This window comes from Charadrius vociferus, unplaced genomic scaffold (assembly GCF_000708025.1).
Source record: "Charadrius vociferus isolate BGI_N301 unplaced genomic scaffold, ASM70802v2 scaffold362, whole genome shotgun sequence".
Classification (NCBI taxonomy): Eukaryota; Metazoa; Chordata; class Aves; order Charadriiformes; family Charadriidae; genus Charadrius; species Charadrius vociferus.
The window spans coordinates 572,735-595,960 of NW_009647052.1; the positions used below are offsets into that span (position 1 = coordinate 572,735).

The following is a 23,226-nucleotide window of genomic DNA, read 5'->3' on the forward strand; positions in this document are numbered from 1 at the left end:
ATTACGTTTTGAGCTGAGAAGCATTGTATTTCCTCTTCAGATTTGCTAAATGTGGCTTATGTGTGTCTAATAATCTGTTCCTGTCCCTGTACCCAGCGGTTTTGCTTTTTAGTGCATGAACCACCTGGACTCCTATTCCCTGAGTAAGGAGGTGCTGTACTTCCTTACGGAAATCACTGGCATGTAAATCACAAGAGGTCATCTGCTCTGCCTCTGTGGTCTAAAGGAATCAGCTCTGTCCAGATGGTTTCAAAAGAAGTTTGGCTACCCTATTGATAAAAATCTCTACAGTCTTCCAGGATAATCTGCTTCACTGCTTCACTATCCTAATTGTTGGAAAACTTTGTCTCACGTTTCACCTAAGTTTTACTTCAGGCTAATGAAACTATTGTCTTCTTTTAATTTACCTAGTTAGCTAGGAAAGCAGTTGATCACTGTCCATTGTAACCGGCCTTCATATTTGAAGCCTGTTATCATTTCCTCTTTCTGTCTTCTTTTCTAGACTAAACAAACTCATTTCCTTGAACCTCCTGTTGATCATGTTTTCCAAACCTCTTATCATTTTTGGTCTCCTCTCTACTTGCTTTGGGTTCTTTGCATCTTAAATGTTGTACTCAAAGCTGGACAGAGTGTTTCAGCCAAAGCTTCACCAGAATTGGCTACAGAGGAATAATTATCTTATTTTTGAAAAATTAAAAATGTAAAAAAAGATAGCTTTATCATTTACAATAAAAGTGAATTCTCCTTTCAGCCTCCAACCAGAATTTCCAATGTCTGTGCAGTTTCTTGTCAATGAAATTTTGTGGGAGATATTGTTTTCTGTATAGTGCTGAATTTGTGTAGTGACTCTTTTTTCTTCCTGGTTTTCTGGTATGGGAAAGGGAGGTCAAATTATCACATGGAGGCTTAGGTGGGAGAAGGGAAAGGAAGAAATGAGTCAGGGACAAAATTCTGTAAAGGCTAGAAGACAGCAGGAGATAAAAACTTGACACAGAAGGCAAGGAGGCACAAATTTAAGGATTTGAGGAGGAAAATCACTCTGACAAACAAGGAGATTATGCTGTTACACAATTCTAGGGTCTGGGTTCTTCTCATTTGACTTAACACATCTAAAAATTAAATGTCTAGTCTAACTTCATCATGTAGGGTCCTTTTATGGCCAGCAAAGAGAGCAACAGATAGGCATCTACAGACCATGGCTTCTTCTATCTTGAAATTAGCATCTTAGGGAGGTGAGAAGAATTGCGTTGTGAATCTGACCATGTCTGTCTGTTGATTATAGAGACTAGACAACTATATTAGACTTGTTCCTAACTTGGAAAGTAAAAATTGATGTGAAGAATACCACACAAAGAAGGTGAAACTGAGAAGCATGTAATGCAGGAGGTGGCGACAGATAGAGTGAGGGGATTATGTAGCCAAGGCTATGTAAGATTGGATAATGCCCAACAAAAGTCAATGAAGGAAGGAGAAAGTTTTGAAAGAAAGATGCAAAAAACAGTTTAATCCCCCCTGAGCTTTAATAGGGTGAAAGGATCTCCAGATTGTATGCTTATAATGAATACCAGATGAAAGACTAGATAGAGCCTGAGAAATCAATGATAGACATGGTTTGTGAAATATTGACCTGAAAAATGGTAATGTATGTTTACTATATTTCAAATAACAAGTGTTATTTTTACAGGCTTCAGTGTCTTTGTGGTTGGTGTGGCTGATGTAGATTACAATGAGCTGGCCAAGATTGCCAGCAAGCCCAGTGAACGTCACGTATTTATTGTTGATGACTTTGATGCCTTTGAAAAGATTCAAGATAACCTCGTCACCTTTGTGTGTGAGACAGCTACCTCAAGTGAGTAGAAGGCATTGTTTTCCCAAATTAAGACATTTGCTTATATACTGCTATGGTTGCCATCATATTTAGGGTACATCAAAAGAAATATTCATATGTAAAGGTTAGGTTTCATAATAACTGGGCATAGTTAAAGGGAGCAAGTTACTCCTAAAATTTTGAAGTGGGTATTATATTTTATAAAATATTGTCTCACATTTCAAAAGTCCTGGTATAAAAAACCCAGAGTAACAGTCAGTGAGAACTACTGCTCTTTAAGAAGAAGTAGAATGATGCCTAATATGAACTGGGTGGCACAACAGGTCTCTTATTTACCACTGGTCTAGGGGTGCTAAAGAGTGTATCTATAGAGTGTGATGTTGTTTTAAAATTATCTAAATAAAGTTCAGTTGTTTATTCAAGTACTTCTATGGCAAAAATGAGAAATTCTCAGGCCTGTCATGTGCAACTGTGTACTCCCGAACTGCCTCATCCGCTAGCTCCTGAGGAGCCATTTAAATCTACAGTTTTTCCTTGTGAATCTGACAGCTATTATGCAGCCTGACTCATGCCTTAAATATTCATGGAAAGACTGTGTCATTGTGCTCCTCTCTTCTTATGAATTAGACTCTTAAAATATTTGGGGGGTTCATTTGTTGTTCCATACAATTTGTCACAGTAGAAATATCCTACTAAAAGTAATGAGTAAAGATTTTAACAGTACATCTACCACAGAGCAGAACACAGTATGACAAATGTAACAAAAGTTGGCTGGTAATTAATAATAGCACAGAATTTTTGGTAATAAAACTTTCTGAAGTATATATGTCTTCATATCGTGTTAGGTTTTATAGTTTTGAACTGTATGTTTTTTCATGTCTTTTAGCTTGTCCTCTTATTTACTTGGAAGGATACACTTCACCTGGTAAGTAGCCGTCTGATATTTTGACATAGATGCATTTGTCTTTTACAGCTCTACAGTGTTTTTATTTTTTATTTTCTCTCTGGATATAAAGGTTTCAAGATGCTGGAATCATATAATCTAACAGAGAAGCATTTTGCTTCTGTACAAGGTGTATCACTGGAATCAGGCTCTTTCCCAAGCTATGTAGCATATAGACTCCACAAAAATGCCTTTGTCAGCCAGCCAATACGGTAAGTAAACCTGGAATATTCATATTTAGGGCAAGCAGGTAAGGAAGGATTAATATATAGATGGTAGCATTAGTATCTTATGGAAGATGCATTTATTTGATGTTCTTTTTACTGAACTTCAAAAAATATAGTCCAAAGAACATCTATCATTGTTATCATTAAATGCTGTTCTATTTCTTCCATTGTGATCTGTTCACTATTAATCCAGTTGCTTATTGTTCTTTTTTGGACATTATTCTTCTTAACCATTCAAATTGCCTATAATCCACAGTTTGTTCTTACGCAGTTGAATAAGAGCCTCCTTAGTACAAGGAGCTCCACATTGCCAGAGGGAAATGGTTTCAATATGGAGGGATAAGCACCACTCTTTGCAGGAGCATCATTCATGCTGCAGTAGGCAGCACATTGATGCCATTGACTTAGGGTAGTTTCGTCTCTACTTAAATTGCTGTATTTGGCAAATGGAGTGGAGTTTTCAAGGGCCTGTGGTCTTAGAGCTTGGTTGTGGAGGGGTAATATATTGTCATTCTTTCCAACATCTTTTCACAATAAAATGTAAATTGGGAGTTAATTTTATTAAGAGGAGAACAGTACCTCTCTTTTTCTTTTTGCATTTGTTCCTCTGCTATCTTTTTAAATGAGTTTTAAAAAAGTCATTCTGAGTCCGAAGAGATGCCTAAAGATAGCCCATTGTTCCTATTAAATTTGAGGAAATTTAATCTTCTTTTCGTACAAGCCTTTGAAATCTTCTGCAGTCCTACCAGATTGGGTAAAGATCAGATCACAGGCACAGGAGGTGTATGAAGAAGTAAATTCTTTTTGCCAGACTTCTCAGCTCACAACTTTAAAACTTGAGGACTTGACGTGCCTTTATAGCTATGGGGGTGGTAGATCTCCAACAGCCTGGATTTTTATGATCTAGGGAAGTACAGATAATCCCAGTCACTGGGATCTTGTTTTGCAACTCTCTTACATTAAGATTAAACTTGCATTTAGCAGGATAAGATGATAAATAGGCTTCCTATTTATTTAATATTTTTTTAGAATATTGCGATACATAGTCTGTTGTCTGCTGTAAGAGGTGGAGTAGACTTGCCAGAGTATTCTGGGCATTTATTTTTCATGAGAAGCCAGAAAAATAAAACTCACTTTAGACTGAGTCAGCAAAGCAATAAAAGCATTCTGATCCTGGTGGCATAGTTGTTTCCATATCTGAGATAACTTGGTATCCGAGTTACAAATAGTGTTGCTATATCTACTTTAATGTTTTATTTCTTGCACTGTGCTGTGTGATGTTGTTTACTTAGTAATTGTGCTATTAGCGCAGAATGTCCATAATTGTATGGGTACACAAGCTTTGCATAGAATACAGAGTATCTTCTCACTTCATTTTAAGGTTTCTGTGTTTATCTTCATGAGGCCAAATACCCTTCTCATCTCCATTATAATGGTTAAGGAGAAGCAGAAGCTATCTTGTTTCGTATAGATCCCTTCCTGCATTCTCTCCCTTATCCTTCAGAAAATGCTGGAGGCCATTTTAATGCATGTTTTTATTTACTTTTGACTTTCTGTTTTTTTAATGTCTAACAGCATGAACATCACAAATCTAAACCACTGATGAATGAAGTGGAGCCCAAATACATCACCAATGTCAGGGAATACATTAAGTACATCCTTCATTGTATCTGTGCCTGAAGGACAGCAATAGTTAAGTGCTGTTTTCTGTTGCCTGTCTAAAACAGGCCAGATGAAAAAAGAATAAAGCTAGGATCCTATTTTCTGTACTTATCATCAAGGAATTTAAAATATGTGTAGTTTATGCAGAATCTTGCCACAGGAATACATTTTCAAGAGTTCTTGGTCATATTCTGGCTTCCTCCATAACCACGGTGCCTAGACCAATTGAAGACAGGCTGTGAGTTCATCTTAACAAATCACACAATGATTTTTATCACAAAGGTCTTGTCTATTTGAGAGAGTAGTTAAAATGCTCAGTTCCATTAAAGACTCTGGTTTCCTTGTTACTCTCGTGTCTTTTCTTTGAAAAAGAGCAAATTATGATGATCTTAATTTCCTCATGCATTTCCATGTGAAAAAATGTCCTCATATTGTCTTAACAGGGAGATTCACCCAGAGGGATTGCCACAGGCATACACTATCATTCTGTTATTCCGTCTTCTGCCTGAATCCCCCAACGAGCCTTTTGCAATTTGGCAGATTACAGACAGAGATTACAAACCACAAGTTGGAGTTGTGCTTGATCGTAAGGATGATTTTGCTTATTGTGCAGAGAATTTATATATGACATTGCTTTGCATGCATTCTTCCCAAATATTTCCAAAACCAAAGCATTCTTACATGGTGAAAGGATTATACGTTTTTAGATTATTTTTTTTTTACTTTCTACATCAATTATTTTTTTCAACTAAGAATAATTCAACTAAGCTATGTTTCAACTTTGGTATTACTTCTAAAACCAAAGGAATGTACATCTACGTACTTATGGGTCAGAAAGACCATCTAATATGTGTTTAGCCGCTTGAGTGGTATACTACATTTTATCCATAAGTGTGTCTTAGGATGGTGGTTTTAGTAGTACATATAAAATGAAATGTATTATTTTCATTTATTGCAGCTGCCAGCAAAGTGCTGTCATTCTTTAACAAGGATACAAGGGGCGAGGTTCAAACTGTAACTTTTGATAATGATGAAGTAAAGAAAATCTTTTATGGAAGCTTCCACAAGGTAAAGGATTGAAATTATTAATGTTGCTTTCTGAAGTGCTGTTCTTTGAAACAAAAGACAAGGAAGCAGAAGTCACTGTCAGTTATATCCAGTCTTTGTATAGTACTGTAAATTGACATAGGGACTTACAGATTGTATAAAACAAGATCTCTGAAGTTACAGCTCTTCATTATCTGCTGTTTAACATGTCCTGCCCAGTTCCCGCCTTGCTCCTTCTAGAAGCAGTAATTTGTGTATGCAGCGTTGATGTGGGAAAAACATTGCCTGAAAGACTTCAAGGCTGATCTTAAGCAAGATTTGTAGGGAGGGAACATGCCTTTTATTAGGCCAACTGCTTTAGCTTGAAAAGGACAGAGGAGTTCCCAGGCACATCAAACATTTGACCTGATGGTGGATGCAAACTGAGTCACCAGCATCACATTGCAGTGACACAAGCAAACACTGACCTACCCCAGGGCACATAAAGAAGAAAGACCTGGAACAACATATGAAATCATCACTGATTTTAAGAGCTGGGTAGACCAGAGACGGTCAGTCTCTGGTTCACAAGTACTTCTAGTGTGAGAAGTGATGGATGACCCATCCCTGGAAGTGTTCAGGACCGGGTTGGATGGGGCTTTGAGTAACTTGGTGTAGTGGAAGGTGTCCCTGGCCATGACAGGGGGGTTGGAACTAGACGATCTTTAATATCCCTTCCAACCTAAACCATTCTATGATTCTTGGTTGGGTTTTTTTTTGTTGTTGTTGAGTTAAAGGCCTACTTTGAACCAAGTAAAGAGATTTGTCAGGGTCTTGTCAAGAATTTGTCAAGATTGTGTAACTGGAGGGGTATATCTGAACAAGATATCATAGCCTGATTCCTGGGACATGAAAGAGGAAGGATAAAAGATAAACTGGGGAAAAAAAAAAAAAAGGAAAGGAAGCTGTGATGAGAAAAGACTGAAGGGGAATTTAGTGATTTGAAATCCTCCAAAGAAGAAGAAGATATAACCACAGAAAGGAAGTAGCTATTGACTTACAGAGAAAGGCAGGGAACCAGTTTTCGGAGGTGAATAACATATTGAATAAGATTCAAATTTAACATTTATTTAACAAATGTAATACATGTATATGTATATATTTTGTATGTATGCATGTGTATTGGTATATTTTTGGCTTAAATTCACTGAGCCTAAAATATTCCAAAGTGTTCAAAAGTAATATTAACTGAGGAAGCAAAAATAATGACAGAGAGCCCATAAAAGACCATATAACCTATTTGTGATTTAGAATGAAACTTATGTTATTTGAGTTGTCAAAATGGCTAGTGAAATCCTTACTTGTTACTGCATCTGCCTTCAATTGTGATAGTTTTGTGCTTTCTTTTCTAATTTTATGCACCGAATCATGAAAACTTGATCCTGCCAGGCTTCCTTATCTCTGGTCATGAGGAGGTGTTTGACTCAGGCTACATATACATCTGAAACACAATTTAAAAATAAAATTCCTGCCTATGTTAAGCATACGTGTTTAGGGCAAGCGTGTTGCAATTGCAACATTTTTGGTCAGCTGAAATGCACATTCTTATGTTTTCATTTATCTCCCTTCTGTTTAGTTTAGTTTTCTTCTGATGACTAAATATGGCTGGAGTATAACATTTGTTTTCTTTATGATACTCTCTCCTGCATGACTAGTGACTACCAGCAATCCTTTGAGGATACAGATGAGAGGTTGCCTCTGTCTGCTTGCTGATACTGGAGGCCACATTGGCCACGTAGCTCTGCTAGGCTGAAAGCAGGGAAAGCTAGCCGATGCCAACATTATGTTGTGTCTTCATCTATTTAAAACATGGATGACAACAATAATCAGGAAGTACTATAAAAGCTGTTGGTATCCTCAGAATTTGACAGAGGGTAATTTCCCAAACTGCTTCTATGTCATGTCCAATTATTCTTGTGTTTATAATTTATTTAATGGCTAATTATTTTTCATATATGAAGAGACATTTATGTCATTGGCTTTGTGAATGGTACTTGTAAGAAGGCTTGGATCACACCTGCATTAGGCAGCCTCTATTTTGTCCTTGGCATTTGGCTTTTTGCCTTTTTTTTTTTTTTGATAGCTTAGTAGGACAACTAAATTTTAAGGAAATGTAAAAGTTTAGTCATATTATGACCAAGAAGTACACAGAACATCAGGTAGCATGCCTCTTTTTAGATATCAGTGTGAGAGTTGAGACTTCTCTTCTCCAGGTCAGTGATGTGAAGCTCTCTACATGCTGAAAGTCTTCTCATGCCGGAAGTCTGTTTTAGGTGTCTGCTGCTAATTTAATCGACATTCAGAGTCATGTTTTCCTTGCAGTTCCTCCAAGTGTGATAGAGCTGAGCAGAATTATCTGACAGCTCTTACAGTGAATCTCTTCTTATTTATCAAAGCAAATGGGGAACAACCTGTAATTCCAGCAACACTAACATTTATGTATAGCTGTTTGTTACGCTTACTGGTGAAAAACAATTACAGTGGAAATAAAAATCCAGTATTTTGTGTTATTTTAATAGTTGAATACACTCATACGTATAAACAGAAAGAAATCCTAAGATGCCAAATTATGTAGAGGAGTAACAAACATTTGCAAAGCTTTAAGCTCTGGAACTATGAATTCTTGCTTATGAGACTATTTCTTAAGCAAAAATGAACCATATATCCATTATTTAGTGCAGGAAACAAAAGGAAACAAAAGTTCAGATTTTGATAGTATTTAAACTAACTGGAGTAGCTGTAATTTGAAGAGCTATATTTGAGATTTTTCACCATGTAACTCAGCTGACTCCTCTGGATTCTTTCCAGGATGATTACTGAGATTGTTATATGAGTCAGGTTGTTAATGACAGCATTATGGGATTCCCCAGCTCACGTGCTGGGAAAGCCTTGTGTATCAGCCATGTTCATTAGCTCCTAATAAAGGATAGCAGTAGTTTCAGCTTGATGAAGGAAGGAAAGCAAGATTAACACATTTCAAAAGGTACTTTTGCAATTTCTCCAGCCTCCCAGTTTCAAAGAAATGACAAATCTTTAGAATGCGAGAAGATGTTTTCCAAAATAGCAAACATTTTTGTGGTTTTCATTTGATGACTTACTGGCTCATTCGGTGAAGCACAGTTAACTACACCTAACTGTGCAGGGAAATTTACTTTGGCGTACTTGAACGCTTTGCGTAGCATAGCTATGGTGAAAGCTGTTGAATCTGGCAAGTCCCATAGGAAAAATCCCTACTGCCTGGGACAGTCATTAAATTTATAACCGAATGTTTCGGAGAGACAGATGGCTTCTACTTTCTTATTCTTACCATGCTAGACTTCCTTTTAGATTGCAGTTTTGTAGTAGTTAGCCACAGGAAATTTGATAATGATTGTATGTCTTTCTTCTGATGTACATATGGGATAATAGTTTGCTTTGCTTAGCTTATTGATGTGGTTCATTTAGCAGTAGATCAGAACACCATCAAACTTTGTCTCAGAAGGGGTCCAGAGAGAAAAATTAAAGTATGTTTTCTTTCTTAAAACCTCAGTGCCTTCTGGCACTGGAAGTGGTCAGAAGTGTTGCTTTATGTTGGTGGGTTAAAAATTGAAGAGAATGTTTCTGTTAACATTTTGTTGAAAACATAAAGTAGCAGGATTGAATACAGAGATATTTTATTTACTGTAAACACTAGATGCATACTTTTATTAGATTTATGCTTGGGCCATGAGATACAGACTGGAATTCAGAGCTGATGTTAAATCAGCAGTGAGCTGAGTCAATGACCTGGGGGAGCCCTGCTTATTTTTGACTGCTGGGGTCATTTCTTCTTTGGATAAATAGACAATGCTCAGCAGTTATTGCTGTTTGAACATTTTCAAATTGATGATCCCATTCAACATTCTGATGTAGATTCATCTCTCATAAGTTTTGTGTGCAAATGCAAATGCTTAATATGTGTTCACTATGCAGACGTCATTTCCTTTTTTTTTAATTTGTGACAAATACTTAACATTCCCCTAGAAGGATTTGCATGTTGGGTAACTTTAAGAATTAGTAAATTACATCTGCAATGAGTTTAAACTGTTTGATGCATTAGTTAACCTGTAAAATTAGTCTTATAATCAAATGACTGAGTATATGATATATAAGCGATAATGAATTTAAAGTTTTGGCATTATGTTTATTTTATTTTGTGGAAAATTTGGTATATAATACCAAAATATACTTTGGACACTCTCAGTTATCTTTCTACTATTTTTTTATTTGGTCAATGAACAATGTTGGGAACATTAATTATAAAAACACTTGTATATGCAGCACTGAGAATTAAACTGTGGTGCCAACTGAATTGCAGATGACAAAGAATGAGGGCAGTTTCAAAAGTCTTAATTCCAATTATATAAAGGATAAGCACATAATGTTTAAAAAGTTTTAGATAAGCTATGCTGATGCCTTGGAAACTACTCCACATGGGAAAATATTTAATATGGAAAAAAGAACAAATTCTCAGGAGATTGTTCTGGCATTTGTTGACTCAGGACATTTAAGGGAATCTCTGTTTCAACTTTATGCCAATTTTTTTAAGCAGTCATCAAATTGCAGTATGTTTCTGAAGGGTTATGTACTGTGATAACAGAAGCTTTAAAACAAATACATACTTCAAGTATTCTTTATTGCTGATCTTACTGTGCTGCTATTTTAACAATTACATAGATGTTATAATGTTGTGTATAAAATATATGCAGTATGTAAAGCCACTGAAACCTTTCTTTTGCCTTAAGATGTTCTTCCATCAACTGCATATTAGAGTTAATAAAATGTCAAACCCTTGTTTCTTACTTGGATACTGCTGAATGTCTTCTGTTTTCATACATATGTAGGAAATTCACTTGCATAACATTTGCCATATGTACTATAAATTTTTGGAATGGTAACCTTTGCTTCAATTTTGTTTGTTCTTCTGTTTAAGGCTTACTGTGTTTTCCCCAAACACCTCATTCTCTTCTCCTGGTAAACCTACTCTCCCTTTGTTACGGTCATTCTTTTCTCTCTCCTAAGTTTCCCTTATTTCCAATAATTAATCTCTTCCTCTTCCCTGTTTCTTTTTATTTTGGAACATGTTTTTGTAGCCAAATTTCTCCCATGGAAATTTCTCTCTTGCATCTTCGATTTTTTTTGGTCTTTTTCTGGGCAGGCTTCTCTGCTCACTTCCTGTATCTCAATGCAACTAATGCCTCTGGTTGAGTCATCTGTGGAAACTGAACCCTGGATCTTTGGATCTGAAACAATCTACTCTCTCAACTACAGACAAAGCCTATTAGCCAGTGGGCAGTCACAGACTCATAAACCTCTTGTGTGGTCCCAGCCATCAGAAGGGGACAAGAAAAGCTTATATTCACTTCCTCTCAAAAATTCTTTTTTTTTTTTCTTATTTATTTACTTTTATGCCATCTTAAAGCAATTTTCAGGCAAGCTTTTTTAAATAGATCGTTGTAGTTCAACTGCTATATTAAATAATACTTAGCTGTGCTTGTGTGTTCATCTTACTGATCTTCAACACCTTTTAAAGAGGTTAATAATGTCATAGGCTTTCCTTGAGTTTGAATTTTCCCACCAGTTGAAAGTAAAGCAGGATTACTAGGAAGAAAATCTAAAACAGTGTTACCGAAACAGTAAAATACTGTTAAAGTATTAAAGTAAATATGCTTGTGTGCGTTTTCTAAATATTGCGTTAAACTTTTTGTCAGGTCCATATTGTTGTAACTTCATCAAATGTTAAGATATACATTGACTGCAGTGAAATACTGGAAAAACCAATTAAGGAGGCTGGGAACATCACAACTGATGGCTATGAAATACTTGGGAAACTTCTGAAAGGTGACCGGAGATCAGCAACAGTAAGCAACAAACATTAATCCATTCATTAATGCAAGCCCTTGAAACTTTCTGAGGAAAGAAATTAGAGATTGAGGATTGCTAAGAAACCAGTATTGCATCTAAAGCTTTCAAGTGTCTATACTGCAAGACCCGATATACTTAACTGAGAAGTTTGGTCTTGATAGCTTCTCATTCTAGCAGAATTGCAAGATCAAAAATCTAATACCTGAAAGTTGCACTCAGGTAAATTCAAACAAGAGCAGAAATGTTTTTGTTTTAATAGGGAAAGCAGTTAGTCATTGGAACTATTTACTGTGGATTCTCTATAATTTGAAATGTTTAAATGAAGATTGTTTTGTTTTTCTAGAAGACATACTCTAATGAACAGGTTTTAATTCTGGCAACTCCTATGGTCCATCTTGTCTTGAGTGATCAGAGTAATCCCCACTGGCTTTATGTTCTATAAATTTGTAATGAAAAGTGGCTGCTGCTATGAAGGGCGCATCAATTATCTTGATGGATAAACTATACTTAATATGTAATCAATGCTATTATCTGAGCTTCATATTAGAAGATTTAAGTCTGCAATCTGACCCACGTGTGCAAACCCTAACACCTGAAGAAGATTCCTGGTGCTCAACACCAATATTTGGTTGCATGTATCAAACTACAGGGTCATAGCTCTTGGGGTGAAAAAAAAGAAAGGAAACTGCTTTTACCATACATTCTACCTAAGGTCCCCACTTCAGCCTTTCCGCAGAACTTTTCCCTGCTAATGTCAGTGGCAAGTTCCATATATGAATCTGAATTAATATATGACCCAAGGACTGCAGCACTTAGAGCTGGTCCAAAAGTTTTTTCAGCCAGATTTCATGTTGAAGTACACAGACACTCAGCTGATGTAGAAGTATATTGCTATTATTCATTAAGTACTGCAAAATATTTCTTGAGTCTCTTTATACGGTTTCCTTTTGTCCCAGAGCAAGAGTTAGCGTCAGCGCTTGAAGTTCTTGTAGCCTTCTGTAGGCTTGGATTTATTTTTTATTATTTTTAAATAATTTTTCTGTCATTGTCAAAAAAAGAAGTGAAAGTCTGAATGATGTTAACTACATTAGAAATTAATTGCTTGAGGAGTCATTTTTAATGATAATGCCACTAGATTTCATAAATAACATCACTTGTGTCTTTCAAGAGTCCTCCTTTCTTTTACAGTTAGAAATCCAGAATTTTGACATTGTATGCAGTCCAGTTTGGACTAGCAGAGACAGATGCTGTGATCTTCCTTCTATGGTGAGTATAAATGAACCAGAGTCTATTCAGAAAATTGTTATTAACAGCAAATTTTAATATCAATATTAGCCTAGTATTATACCTCATGCTAACAACACATCTAAATCACAGTAGTCAGAGCAGCCAATGAAACAACATGATGTTTCAAAGTTTTGTATCTGAGGGACAAAAATTGCACTGTGCTAGAATTGAGTCCCTTAGGAATGATGGACAAAATGTCAGTTATAATTTGTATTTCAGTGATATTTAAGATCCTAGGTATTATGAATGGAATAGCTGTATTATTTTTTTTATTTAATCTGTTCTTGGATTGACATTCGAAAAGTAACTAGTTTATTCTTTGTCAGTGCAAGCTGATTGTCTAATGGATATAAATATCGGAACAACAGAAATTGCATATGAATTTGATTCTGCTTGTACCTCTGTTGTTAGTATAGCTCACAGAGAAAACTTTCTAAAAATATGAAAGGTCTTGTAGAAACATTTGAAAACTACTGTTTAGCTGTGAGTTCTAGTTGTACTTGAAAACAGGATAATACAGAATCTTGCTGTTATTGTTTTGGAAAAATATGCTGCCACCAAGCACTTCCTTTGAAAAGGACAGTAATAATTGTGATTGACTTTTCAGAGAGATGAAGCAAAATGCCCAGCTCTTCCAAATGCTTGTACCTGCACCCAAGACAGCGTGGGACCTCCAGGACCCCCTGGACCAGCTGTAAGGAACTATTAGCAATAGACAGATTTTCTGATTTGTAAATTTATGGAAGTAGTTTTGCATTGATCTGTAGTTTTGTGAAACAAAGGTCTGTCAGAGAGACAGATTCTATCAACATGTCCATAACATTATGATAATCTGTTCCCCTTTCATCTTAGTTTAAAGCACAGGTGGGCAGCTCCTACCACCTCTACTTGTTTATGTAATAATTATTTTTCCCTATTTCCCATGTGATCACTGTGATTAGCTCCTCATTGTTTGATAGGTTGAAAGAATCTGGCTCAATCTTAGCTGTCTTGCGCTTCATGTGCAAGATATTTTTAATGGACTGTGCAAATATTTTTCCTAAATACAGAGTCAGGATTTCACTCCAAGGAAAGATTCTTTACTCTGTCAGGGAAATAAATTATTTTCTCTCTTTTTTTATGTGGAGAGATAGTAATATATGGAATGGATATGCTCCTACCAATAGCTTTGGATGTAAGGGAGTTATACTCAGCCCAGTAGTCCTTCTATTTTGAAGCTAGCAAAAATGCTGCATGAGGAATCTGAAGCCCAGTTAAATTGTCTGGCAGTCTGCTAGAGAGGTTATCCAGGCATTTTGATGAATATAAATTGAAGAAGTTTATATTTGCAGAGACAATAATTTTTCATGGGCTGAATCAAGAAGGCCGAAGCTGATGTGGTTTACCTGAGTTTCTGATACATCTTTTATTCTTCTACTCTTTTTAGCAGTGTGATCTATACACTTCAAAACTTTGGGCTTTCACATAGGTATTTGATAAAGAGTATACCATCATACACCAGTATGATGTACCCTTGATTTCTCTGTATGAAATACGTTTTCTTTCCAAATATTCAATTTAGGGTGGCCCAGGTGCTAAAGGTCCCAGAGGTGAAAGGGGTTTGACTGGATCATCTGTAAGTATCTTTCTGAAACGCATCTATAATGTTGCTACATGCTTGTATGAAAATTTGTATGCTTAGTTCTATGCTGAGCTAAGAATGAAGATTAAAAATCTGCTTGGAAATACGCCTATATGTTATTTATGTGCAGCCTATTTATTTGAGGCTTTAAATACATAACCTATGTATATATGCAGCCTCAAAGGCATTGACTGCACATCAGGAAACTTCAGTACATCTAAGAAGGTGTTGTGATTTACAATCTTGTTTTAATTTTCTGCTTTAAGGGGCCACCTGGTCCTCGTGGCGAGACAGGTCCTCCTGGCCCTCAAGGTCCCCCAGGTCCGCAGGGCCCCAACGGGCTTTCAATCCCAGGTGAACCGGTGAGTGGCCATTCTGAGCGTGAGTGGCAATGTGCCTGGAGTCAGAGCTGTCCATGGGGGTGGTGGTCTTGAGAAGAGGGTGGCAGCTTTGCCCTAACATTTGTTTTTCCCTGCAATGCAGTAGTTTCATAAAACTACTCATTTTCTGAAACAAGTCTCTTTCAATACAATAGCATTTTCTATCCTGAATGGTACATGCGCTTATGGGATGCCTAAGAAGGGACAGAGTCTGTTCTAATGAACATTGTGCTACTCCATTTCTAGTCTTTCTGTAGAGTTGCTAGGCCTTCAAGTTCTAGGACTCAAAACTATCAAGCTGGTGCAGGAAAATTAAGCATGCAATATTACTCTGAAGACTTTCTCACAGATGTACATGTCCAACTTCTGTTTTCTGAGCTTAAATCAGTAGCTCAAAGTTCAGAGAGGCGGTGGGTGTCTAGATCTAGGCATACAAACTAGCCCTTCATTCCTAGGGGGCTTTCTTGGCAACAGCATGAATATTTTAGTGAGTAGCTACTTATGTACGTGCTTTCAAAGCCAGAGCAACTCTATTAACACTGATGAAGTTTCACCAGATTCTATTTTTTATAGCAGATAGCGTAGGTAACCCTTTGTCTACATTCTGAATGCATTAAGACTGCTTTTGCCATATTTTAATAAGTAATCACCCCAAAAGCAGGAATATAATGTTGATGTTTCCTGTTTAGGATTAGCTTGAATTTTAATATAATCAGGGAGTTTTTGTATGAAGTCTTCCAGTAAAATGTAAAGTTTATGAAAAAATATAGAATTGGTGTCTGATTGTACACTGTCTCATTTTGCATTTGAACCCAGGTTACCTTCTCAGTCTGTAATGTAATTTGGCAGATGGAAAACAAAATATGCTTTAAGATAGACATTAGATACACCTTCTGTTTTGTAAGGACAAAGTAGAAAGATTCTGTTAACCAGTGTAGATGCTTTTCAGTTTTTTGTTGTATACCAGGAGGAAGAACTTCATCAAGGTGACCTAGAAGTGCCAAACAGCAAGAAAGGCCAAACACATTCCTTTTACATGTGGAATACAATAAATACATTTATTTGTCACATTCAGTTTGAAATCTCTGAAGAATAAAAACACCAACACTGGTGGAACTGCTCGTTAGTTACCAATAAGTTAGAGCTCCACTTTTGCATCATGTGATTTCATTTTTCTTATCGATTGCAATTCATATTGGTAGGCTATGCTTACCATTTGTTTGATTATTTGTGTGTCATCAACAGTTATTAAAGCTGATTATCACACAAGCCACTGTGGAAAACAGATAGTGTATTATCAAATTTAGCTCATGTGGGTTTAGACTGTGCATTTATGCTATATTTATGCATAGTGTATGTGGAATGCAAGCTAGTTGTGAAAGTCGATACATTGCTTCTTTATATGCTCCTACACCTTGCGTCCTGGAAGTGTGTAATGCCTTTTAGACCATGGGTTAGAGGAAAATAGTGATACTTCAAAAAGACTGAGTGTTTACTTTTCATGAGTGTAGACAGCTCCATTCACCAGTTGAGAAAGATAAGGGAGGCTGGGAGGAAACATGTAACACTTCCCTGCTTTCCTGCTTGTGAAGATATTGGTATCTGTCTCTCTTACCGAAAAGTCCATGTCACTTCCTTATCAAAATATGTGCCGCCTTCAAATGTCTACTTGCCTGTGTTTTTAATATAATGTCAACCAGTCATCCTGTGTTTGCAAATCTTTGTGAAGTGATTAGTATTGATTCAGTTAAGAGGTATACGTATCTTGATTTGCGCCATAATACATGGTTGGCTTATGGATTCCTTATTTTAGGTTTCTTGCAGGAAATATTTTGTGTCCATTTAAACATATTAATTATTTTGCTGATCTATTTTGTAATTCAGAATCTCTAACGATCATTTATTAAAATTATAGGGTCGTCAAGGAATGAAAGGTGATGCTGGCCAGCCTGGACTACCAGGGAGATCAGTAAGTCGATGCTTAGACAAGATAATGTTGTTTTACACTATTCCTGATGCAGGTTGGCTCCTGGATAGATGTCTTTGACATCACTAGGAGTCATGGGCTCTTCTCATGCCTTCCTAAGCAGTGGTTTTGGAAACATAATCATCTTACATTTAGGAATTTGAAATGTAAGAAATAGTAAACCATTCAAAACAGCAAGAGTGAAAGAACAGCTGTACTGAGTCAAGCCAAATGTCCATCTGGACAGTTGTGAATTCTCAGGGACGGACCATTGCATTAGGAAAAGTACACTGATAACTCCCCAGGAAGGTCCCTCAACTTCTGAACACTTGCAGTCTTTCTAAATGTCTAATGTCTTTCTAAAATAAAGGTTGCAGAACCCTTCTTCAGCGATGTTATCAAATTGCTTTCTGCTTTTGCAAGTCAAATGGTCTTGGGACATTAATTGTATGCTTTCTGAAAGAAAAAAGCAATATTAAATTTCACTTACTTGAAGGTTTCTATGTTGTAAACTAGGGCTAGGTTTTGAGGAGAAAAAATAAGGGTTTTTTTGGATAATCAGACAGATTTGGATATTCTAAGGTCATTGATCTGCACATGCATTGATATAACTAATATTCTTTAGTTACTATATTGTCCTTGATTTTGCTGGGAATATAAGGCCTATGTGGGACATATTTAAATGCTGTTGTGGGTTTAGTTTCATGTATTGGATAAGGTCAGTCATGGGGCAAGGGCCTTGTTTTCTTTACCTGTTTTATTAGTCCTTATAACCCTAAGTAGTATACATTTAGGCAGTAATAATGTCCTGTAGAAAGCAATGCTACATTTTGGTGTATGGTGAGATTAGACAGAAAAGGGGGAAGAACATGACAACATGATACAAGGCTGTTCAGTATCCAGTTCCTACAACACTGGTACTGATCCTACAGAAATTATTCCTGAGTGTCCTCTAATGTAGCCTGCCTGTTTAATTTTAGGGTTTATTTTCTACCCAGAAGCTACAAGGAACAGAAATAGAGAATTTAGAATGTGCACAATAAGGCAGCAGAATGTTAAAAAATAGGACAATGAGGGGAAAGCAATAAGAAAAGAAGAGTCTAATTTTTGTGTCTTTAGATATACTCTGATTGATGACTGCAGCTAGGCTTTAGCACCAGGTGTTAAAGGATTAGCTGACATCTGTAAGTCATGCTTATGAAGACAATAAAGCAGATATATCTGTTTTATGGGAACAGCACTGAAAATTATTTTTGAAGTTGAGTTATGGGCGGATAAGGAAATTGAAGTAAAAAGTAGAGTGGGGGTAAAGACTTTTGTATCATGTATATGAAATAAATGGTTTCTCCTAAAGGTTTGTTTTATTTTTGTAAATGCCAAAAGGCAACAATGAAGACAGTTAACTATTTAGATGTGTGCATATATACTGGAATGATTATCATAGCAGTGATGTTTGTTCTGTCATGGATATGGTTTATCACCCCTTTTCCCTCTAGGGAACCCCAGGTTTACCTGGTCCACCTGGCCCAATGGGACCTCCAGGAGAAAGGGTAAGGTTTCCGCAGTTTATCTTCTGAAAAGACCAAGACCTCCCCCCTGTTTATGATATCTTTCTATTTTCAAATGCTTTTTCAAAAGGAGTCATTTTATCAGTATCCAAAGTATCCAACCTGGCGAGGTAAACGTGGAAGGACTGAAAAAACCTAGGGGTGAAAACTTCCCCGGATAGCCATAGGGTAGTCAGATAGATTCTGTAAAAAATCATAGAAGCATAGAATGGTTTAAGTTGGAAGGGACCTTAAAGATCGTCTAGTTCCAACCTCCCTGCCACGGACAGGGACACCTTCCACTAGACCACGTTGCTCAAAGCCACATCCAACCTGGCCTCGAAGGGGCTCACTCTCTCCTGACCAGGTTCTCAGATGCCTGCACCCATAGAGCAGTGTATCCACCGAGCAGGGCTCTGTTGAGGTACTCTGCCCTGCTATCTTCCACACTGTTGCTGCTGCAAGGGATCTCTTTGAAACTCTGCTTGTCTCAATGTCTGGGAGGTGACATATCTGCAAAGAATCTGTCTGCCATTCTTGCTGTGAAGGTCAAGTTTGCTCCTTAACCTTTGAGTATCTGGAGCTAAGAACTTTGGATGGGGGATTCTGAAATGTCTTCGTAATGAAGGGCATGCACACAGGTAATTCATTGTGGAGCTGTTGCAATCCCTTTCTTCTAATTTTGGGTCAACTAAGCAAATCTCTTTTGTCTTCACAGTGGCATATCACCTTTGAGATGACTGAAGCAATGACTTTACAGTCAAAATTAATAGATGATATATGCATCAATAGTTATCCTTTAGTGGGAGTTGATAGACGGAAATGAAAACAGGCAACCATGTGATAGCCAGTTGCCAAAGAACATACCATTGGATTGGTGGGTCATTAGTGGGCCGTGGACTGTTTATGTTAATTTGTGAGTGCTATGTTAGATTGTTGAAATGGGATTTCTCAGCATCTCTTCTTGCAGGGGAAGTATCTGAGAGGGAGGTTGTTCTTCATTTAAGTAGAAACCTCAGATTTTCCAGCTAATCTGTGAGTGAGAGAACAGCAAAAAGGGAGATCTTGCTCCTCTGGGATAGAACAATGATTTCTTTTCTTAAAAATGTTGAGAGGCTCATTCCATCTTCAGTTAATCAACAGCAACTGAACATCTTCTAAATTGGATGAAGCTCATTGTTCCGTAGCCTTCTCCAGCATTAGTTGTGATAGATCTTTTTATAACTTATGTTGTGGATAGGTTTTAAAATATATACTAGTAGTAATCAGGAGTATTGCAGTTACATAATCTTAAAGGCCATTTTAATCAGGCTACAATCTTAAATTGATCTCTCACCATGCTTTTGTTTTTGAATAGGGTTTCACAGGAAAAGATGGTCCCACAGGTCCCAGAGGCCCACCAGGACCAGCGGTAAATATAATTTTGTCTTTAATACACTCTGAAATAAGGGACCTGAGCCAAGAGAGAGCCACATTGACATTTTCAGTTTCTGTCAAATATGAAATGGATCCTGTGTTTAATATCCTAAATGGATCTGGAAAACTCTCAGTAAAAGGTGAGCAGACAGCTGCACAAAGCATGTCTTCACAAACATTCAAAAGAGATGTTTTGAAACGGATTTCTGCCAGGGTAAATAAGGAAGAACCACTTTACCTGGTTCTTTAGCCATGATCTTTAAATGCATAGGTAGATCTACTGAAACCAATCAGCTTATTATTTGTATTCTGGTGAAAAAAACCCACTGTTAATGTGAGTTTTCCTTTGCAAGAGTATTTGAGGACTGGTTTTTGCTTAAAAAGCTACTTCCTTGTGTTTTGTGGGATCATGTTAGAAAAGGTGCTGGTTATTAGAGAAAAAAACATATTATGCTGAATCAGACAGCCTGAGGTGGGCAAGTTGCTGCAGCTTCGTTACCCCATCCAACCAGTAGCAAGGTGGAAGATGTATTCCCGGTAGGCACCCATAACAGAGCACACATTTACACCACGTATATTTATATAGAAAGGAGTCACTAGGGCAGGGTATTATTTGGGCTGCCCCGTTCTCCCATGATTGTCTTTCTGGTGCTCCTTGTGGGTATGCACAAGAGCTTTTATCACATAACCTAACACTGGTCTTTTACTTCTTCATATTTATCTAGCATCACTAAAATGACTTGTATTGACTTTCTGTCCATTTTATGTCTTCTGCTGTAGGGTGCCCCAGGAGTTCCAGGAGTTGCTGGCCCAAGTGGAAAACCAGGGAAACCAGGAGATCGTGGGACACCAGTAAGATAATGATACACTTATAGTATCAAATTTAAAATTATAGTCTGTTGATGAATATGAGACTTCTCCTTGCTTTAAATTCTTGTCTTGCACTTATGACAGTGGTTAATACAATGGAGCTGACCTAAGACCGCAAACCTTTTTTTCAAATGGGTTTATTTTTATAGTATGTCATTTTGCTGAGTTTAATAGTTGGGGCTGGAAATTGTGGTCTCTGGTTTCCACTAAAAAGATCATAGGCTATTACATGCCAAGACATATATTCCTACACTGCATAAGCATGAAGAACTGGGTCAGCAAAATGAGTGGAAAGTCTTTATATTTGTATATGTGTGTGTGTAGTAAAAAAGTAGTACACTGCTGAAGGTGGACAATCTTTGATAATATTACATAATCACTTATGTTTTGCAAATGTTTTGTGCTTTTTATAATGTGATTTCAAAATTCTTTGGGGGTAGTTTCTGTGGGTTCTAGCCAAACCTTTAAAGTTAAAGTGCCCTGAATAGGGAGAAAGAGCAGGAGGTGCTGCCTCCCACCAACAGTTTCAGCAGAAACTTGAATTGATTCCTTTATAGGGTCTCTGAGAAATTACCTTTGAGTTAGGAGTGGAGACAGCAATTGAAATGGGAAGTCATTTATTATTTGTACCTTAATGTCTGGCAATGAGCCAGAATTTTCCATCCCCCTTCGATGTCATTGTGTATACGACAGCTGGATAATTTGGAAGAATATATAGTAGGCTGAACAGCTTGATGGTTATGAAGTGGAAGTTCCCAGGAGCACCTGGAAACTGGGTCATTTTCTCATACATACGTTGAATTCAATCTCCATTTGCCAGCCTGTAAATCCCATTTCTTCTTGCAGTAGAAGACGTGGAGTGTCTTAGGAAAGCACTGAAGCTTTCCTGCCTTTAGCCATACATTGCTAATGGGATATTCCTGCCAGGTCAGATGCTTGATAGACACAGCCGGGGCACAAGGTGCTGTGGTTTGTTCACATGTGAGCTTCAAACTACCAGGTGTTACCCAAGTTTTCCTTCACCTGGGACACTGGATAACTGGCCCAGTTGAGCAGCAAAGATCTTCTGCAGATAAATAAAGTGCATAGAAGGAAATTTGGATACAAGCCCAGTTTGAGTGCTTTTGCTAAGCAAGGGAGTCAACTCCTGTCCAACCACCACGTGTAAGTTCTCCTATACTCTAATCTTAAGAGTTCCTTTCAGTTAGAAATACATTTTTTTTTCCAGTTATTGCACTTTCCTGTAATGTGACACCGTGCATCATATTTACCACTTCTTATGTTTCTAGAACAGATCATCTACTTAACATGGTTTCACACTAAATTTGTACAGATGTTTTATCAGATTCCTGGTGGACAGAATTTCAATGCTTTCCTTTGTGTCTAGTATTAGAATTGCCAAAGATGCAGCCTAATGGCCAAATGCAACTTGCAGTGTCATGAATCATAGTTCAGGCCTGCCTGAATTTGTTACTTCCTTTCCTGGAGAAAGATAATGAGGCTTCACATTGCCTCTGGTAAATACAAGGAGTAAATAATTTTTGACCAGATCCTGCCATTTTTTCTTCTCCCGGAACAATCTGTATTGATGGTACTGTGCAGCACAAGTCAGGTGAAAGACCCCTACAAAGCAAGAAATGTTTCACCCCAGGCAAAAGATACTCAGCTACAGGCAAATTATGAAGAGCCTTGGTGTTGCGAAGACATTCCCAGTGAATGCAGTCAATTGGAGTTCTTTTCTGATGAATTAAATAACACTAATGTGCTAAGCTGAGGCAGACCACACCAAGAATGTGGCTGTAAACATATCTCTACCTCAATGTGTACTTATACTAGAACCAATTGATACTTGAAGTGTTAACTGAATTTTCATGGGAGTAGGAAATTTGACTTCATGATCTGAAGTAATGATCTGGGTAAATCACGCTTGACCAATTTGATGGCCTTCTATGATGTTGTAACTGGTTGGCTGGATGAGGGGAGAGCCGTAGATGTCATCTACCTTGACTTTAGCAAGGCTTTTGACACTGTCTCCCATAACATTCTCATTAGGAAGCTGAGGAAGTGTGGGCTAGATGAGGTGACAGCGAGGTGGATTGAGAGCTGGCTGTGTGACAGGACTCAGAGGGTTGTGATCAGTGGCACGAAGTCTAGTTGGAGGCCTGTAACCAGTGGTGTCCCCCAGGGGTCAATACTTGGTCCAATTTTGTTCAATATATTCATTAATGACCTGGATGAGGGGACAGAGTGTATCCTCAGCAAGTTCACTGATGATACCAAGCTCGGAGGGGTGTCTGACTCTCTAGAGGGCCGCACTGCCATGCAGTGTGACCTGGACAGGCTGGAGAGCTGGGCAGAGCAGAACCTAATGAGGTTCAACAAAAGCAAGTGCAAGGTCCTGCACCTGGGAAGGAAGAATGGTAAGCACCAGTATAGGTTAGGGGTGGACCTGCTGGGAAACAGTTCTGAGGAGAAGGATCTGGGGGTCCTGGTAGACAGTAAATTATCCA

At 37.5% G+C, this 23,226-nt stretch overlaps 1 protein-coding gene across 1 annotated transcript in view; it reads left to right on the forward strand.

The window, feature by feature from the left end:
• COL12A1 (collagen, type XII, alpha 1) overlaps positions 1-23,226 on the forward strand; it is a 101,324-nt gene that overhangs the window by 65,059 nt on the left and 13,039 nt on the right. Inside the window, 14 exon segments of the mRNA XM_009895757.1 lie at positions 1,685-1,849; positions 2,715-2,753; positions 2,845-2,983; positions 5,104-5,246; positions 5,619-5,728; positions 11,476-11,625; positions 12,818-12,895; positions 13,524-13,610; positions 14,478-14,531; positions 14,804-14,899; positions 16,833-16,886; positions 18,380-18,433; positions 19,788-19,841; positions 20,627-20,698. Of these exon segments, the coding sequence (XP_009894059.1) occupies positions 1,685-1,849; positions 2,715-2,753; positions 2,845-2,983; positions 5,104-5,246; positions 5,619-5,728; positions 11,476-11,625; positions 12,818-12,895; positions 13,524-13,610; positions 14,478-14,531; positions 14,804-14,899; positions 16,833-16,886; positions 18,380-18,433; positions 19,788-19,841; positions 20,627-20,698 (1,295 nt within the window).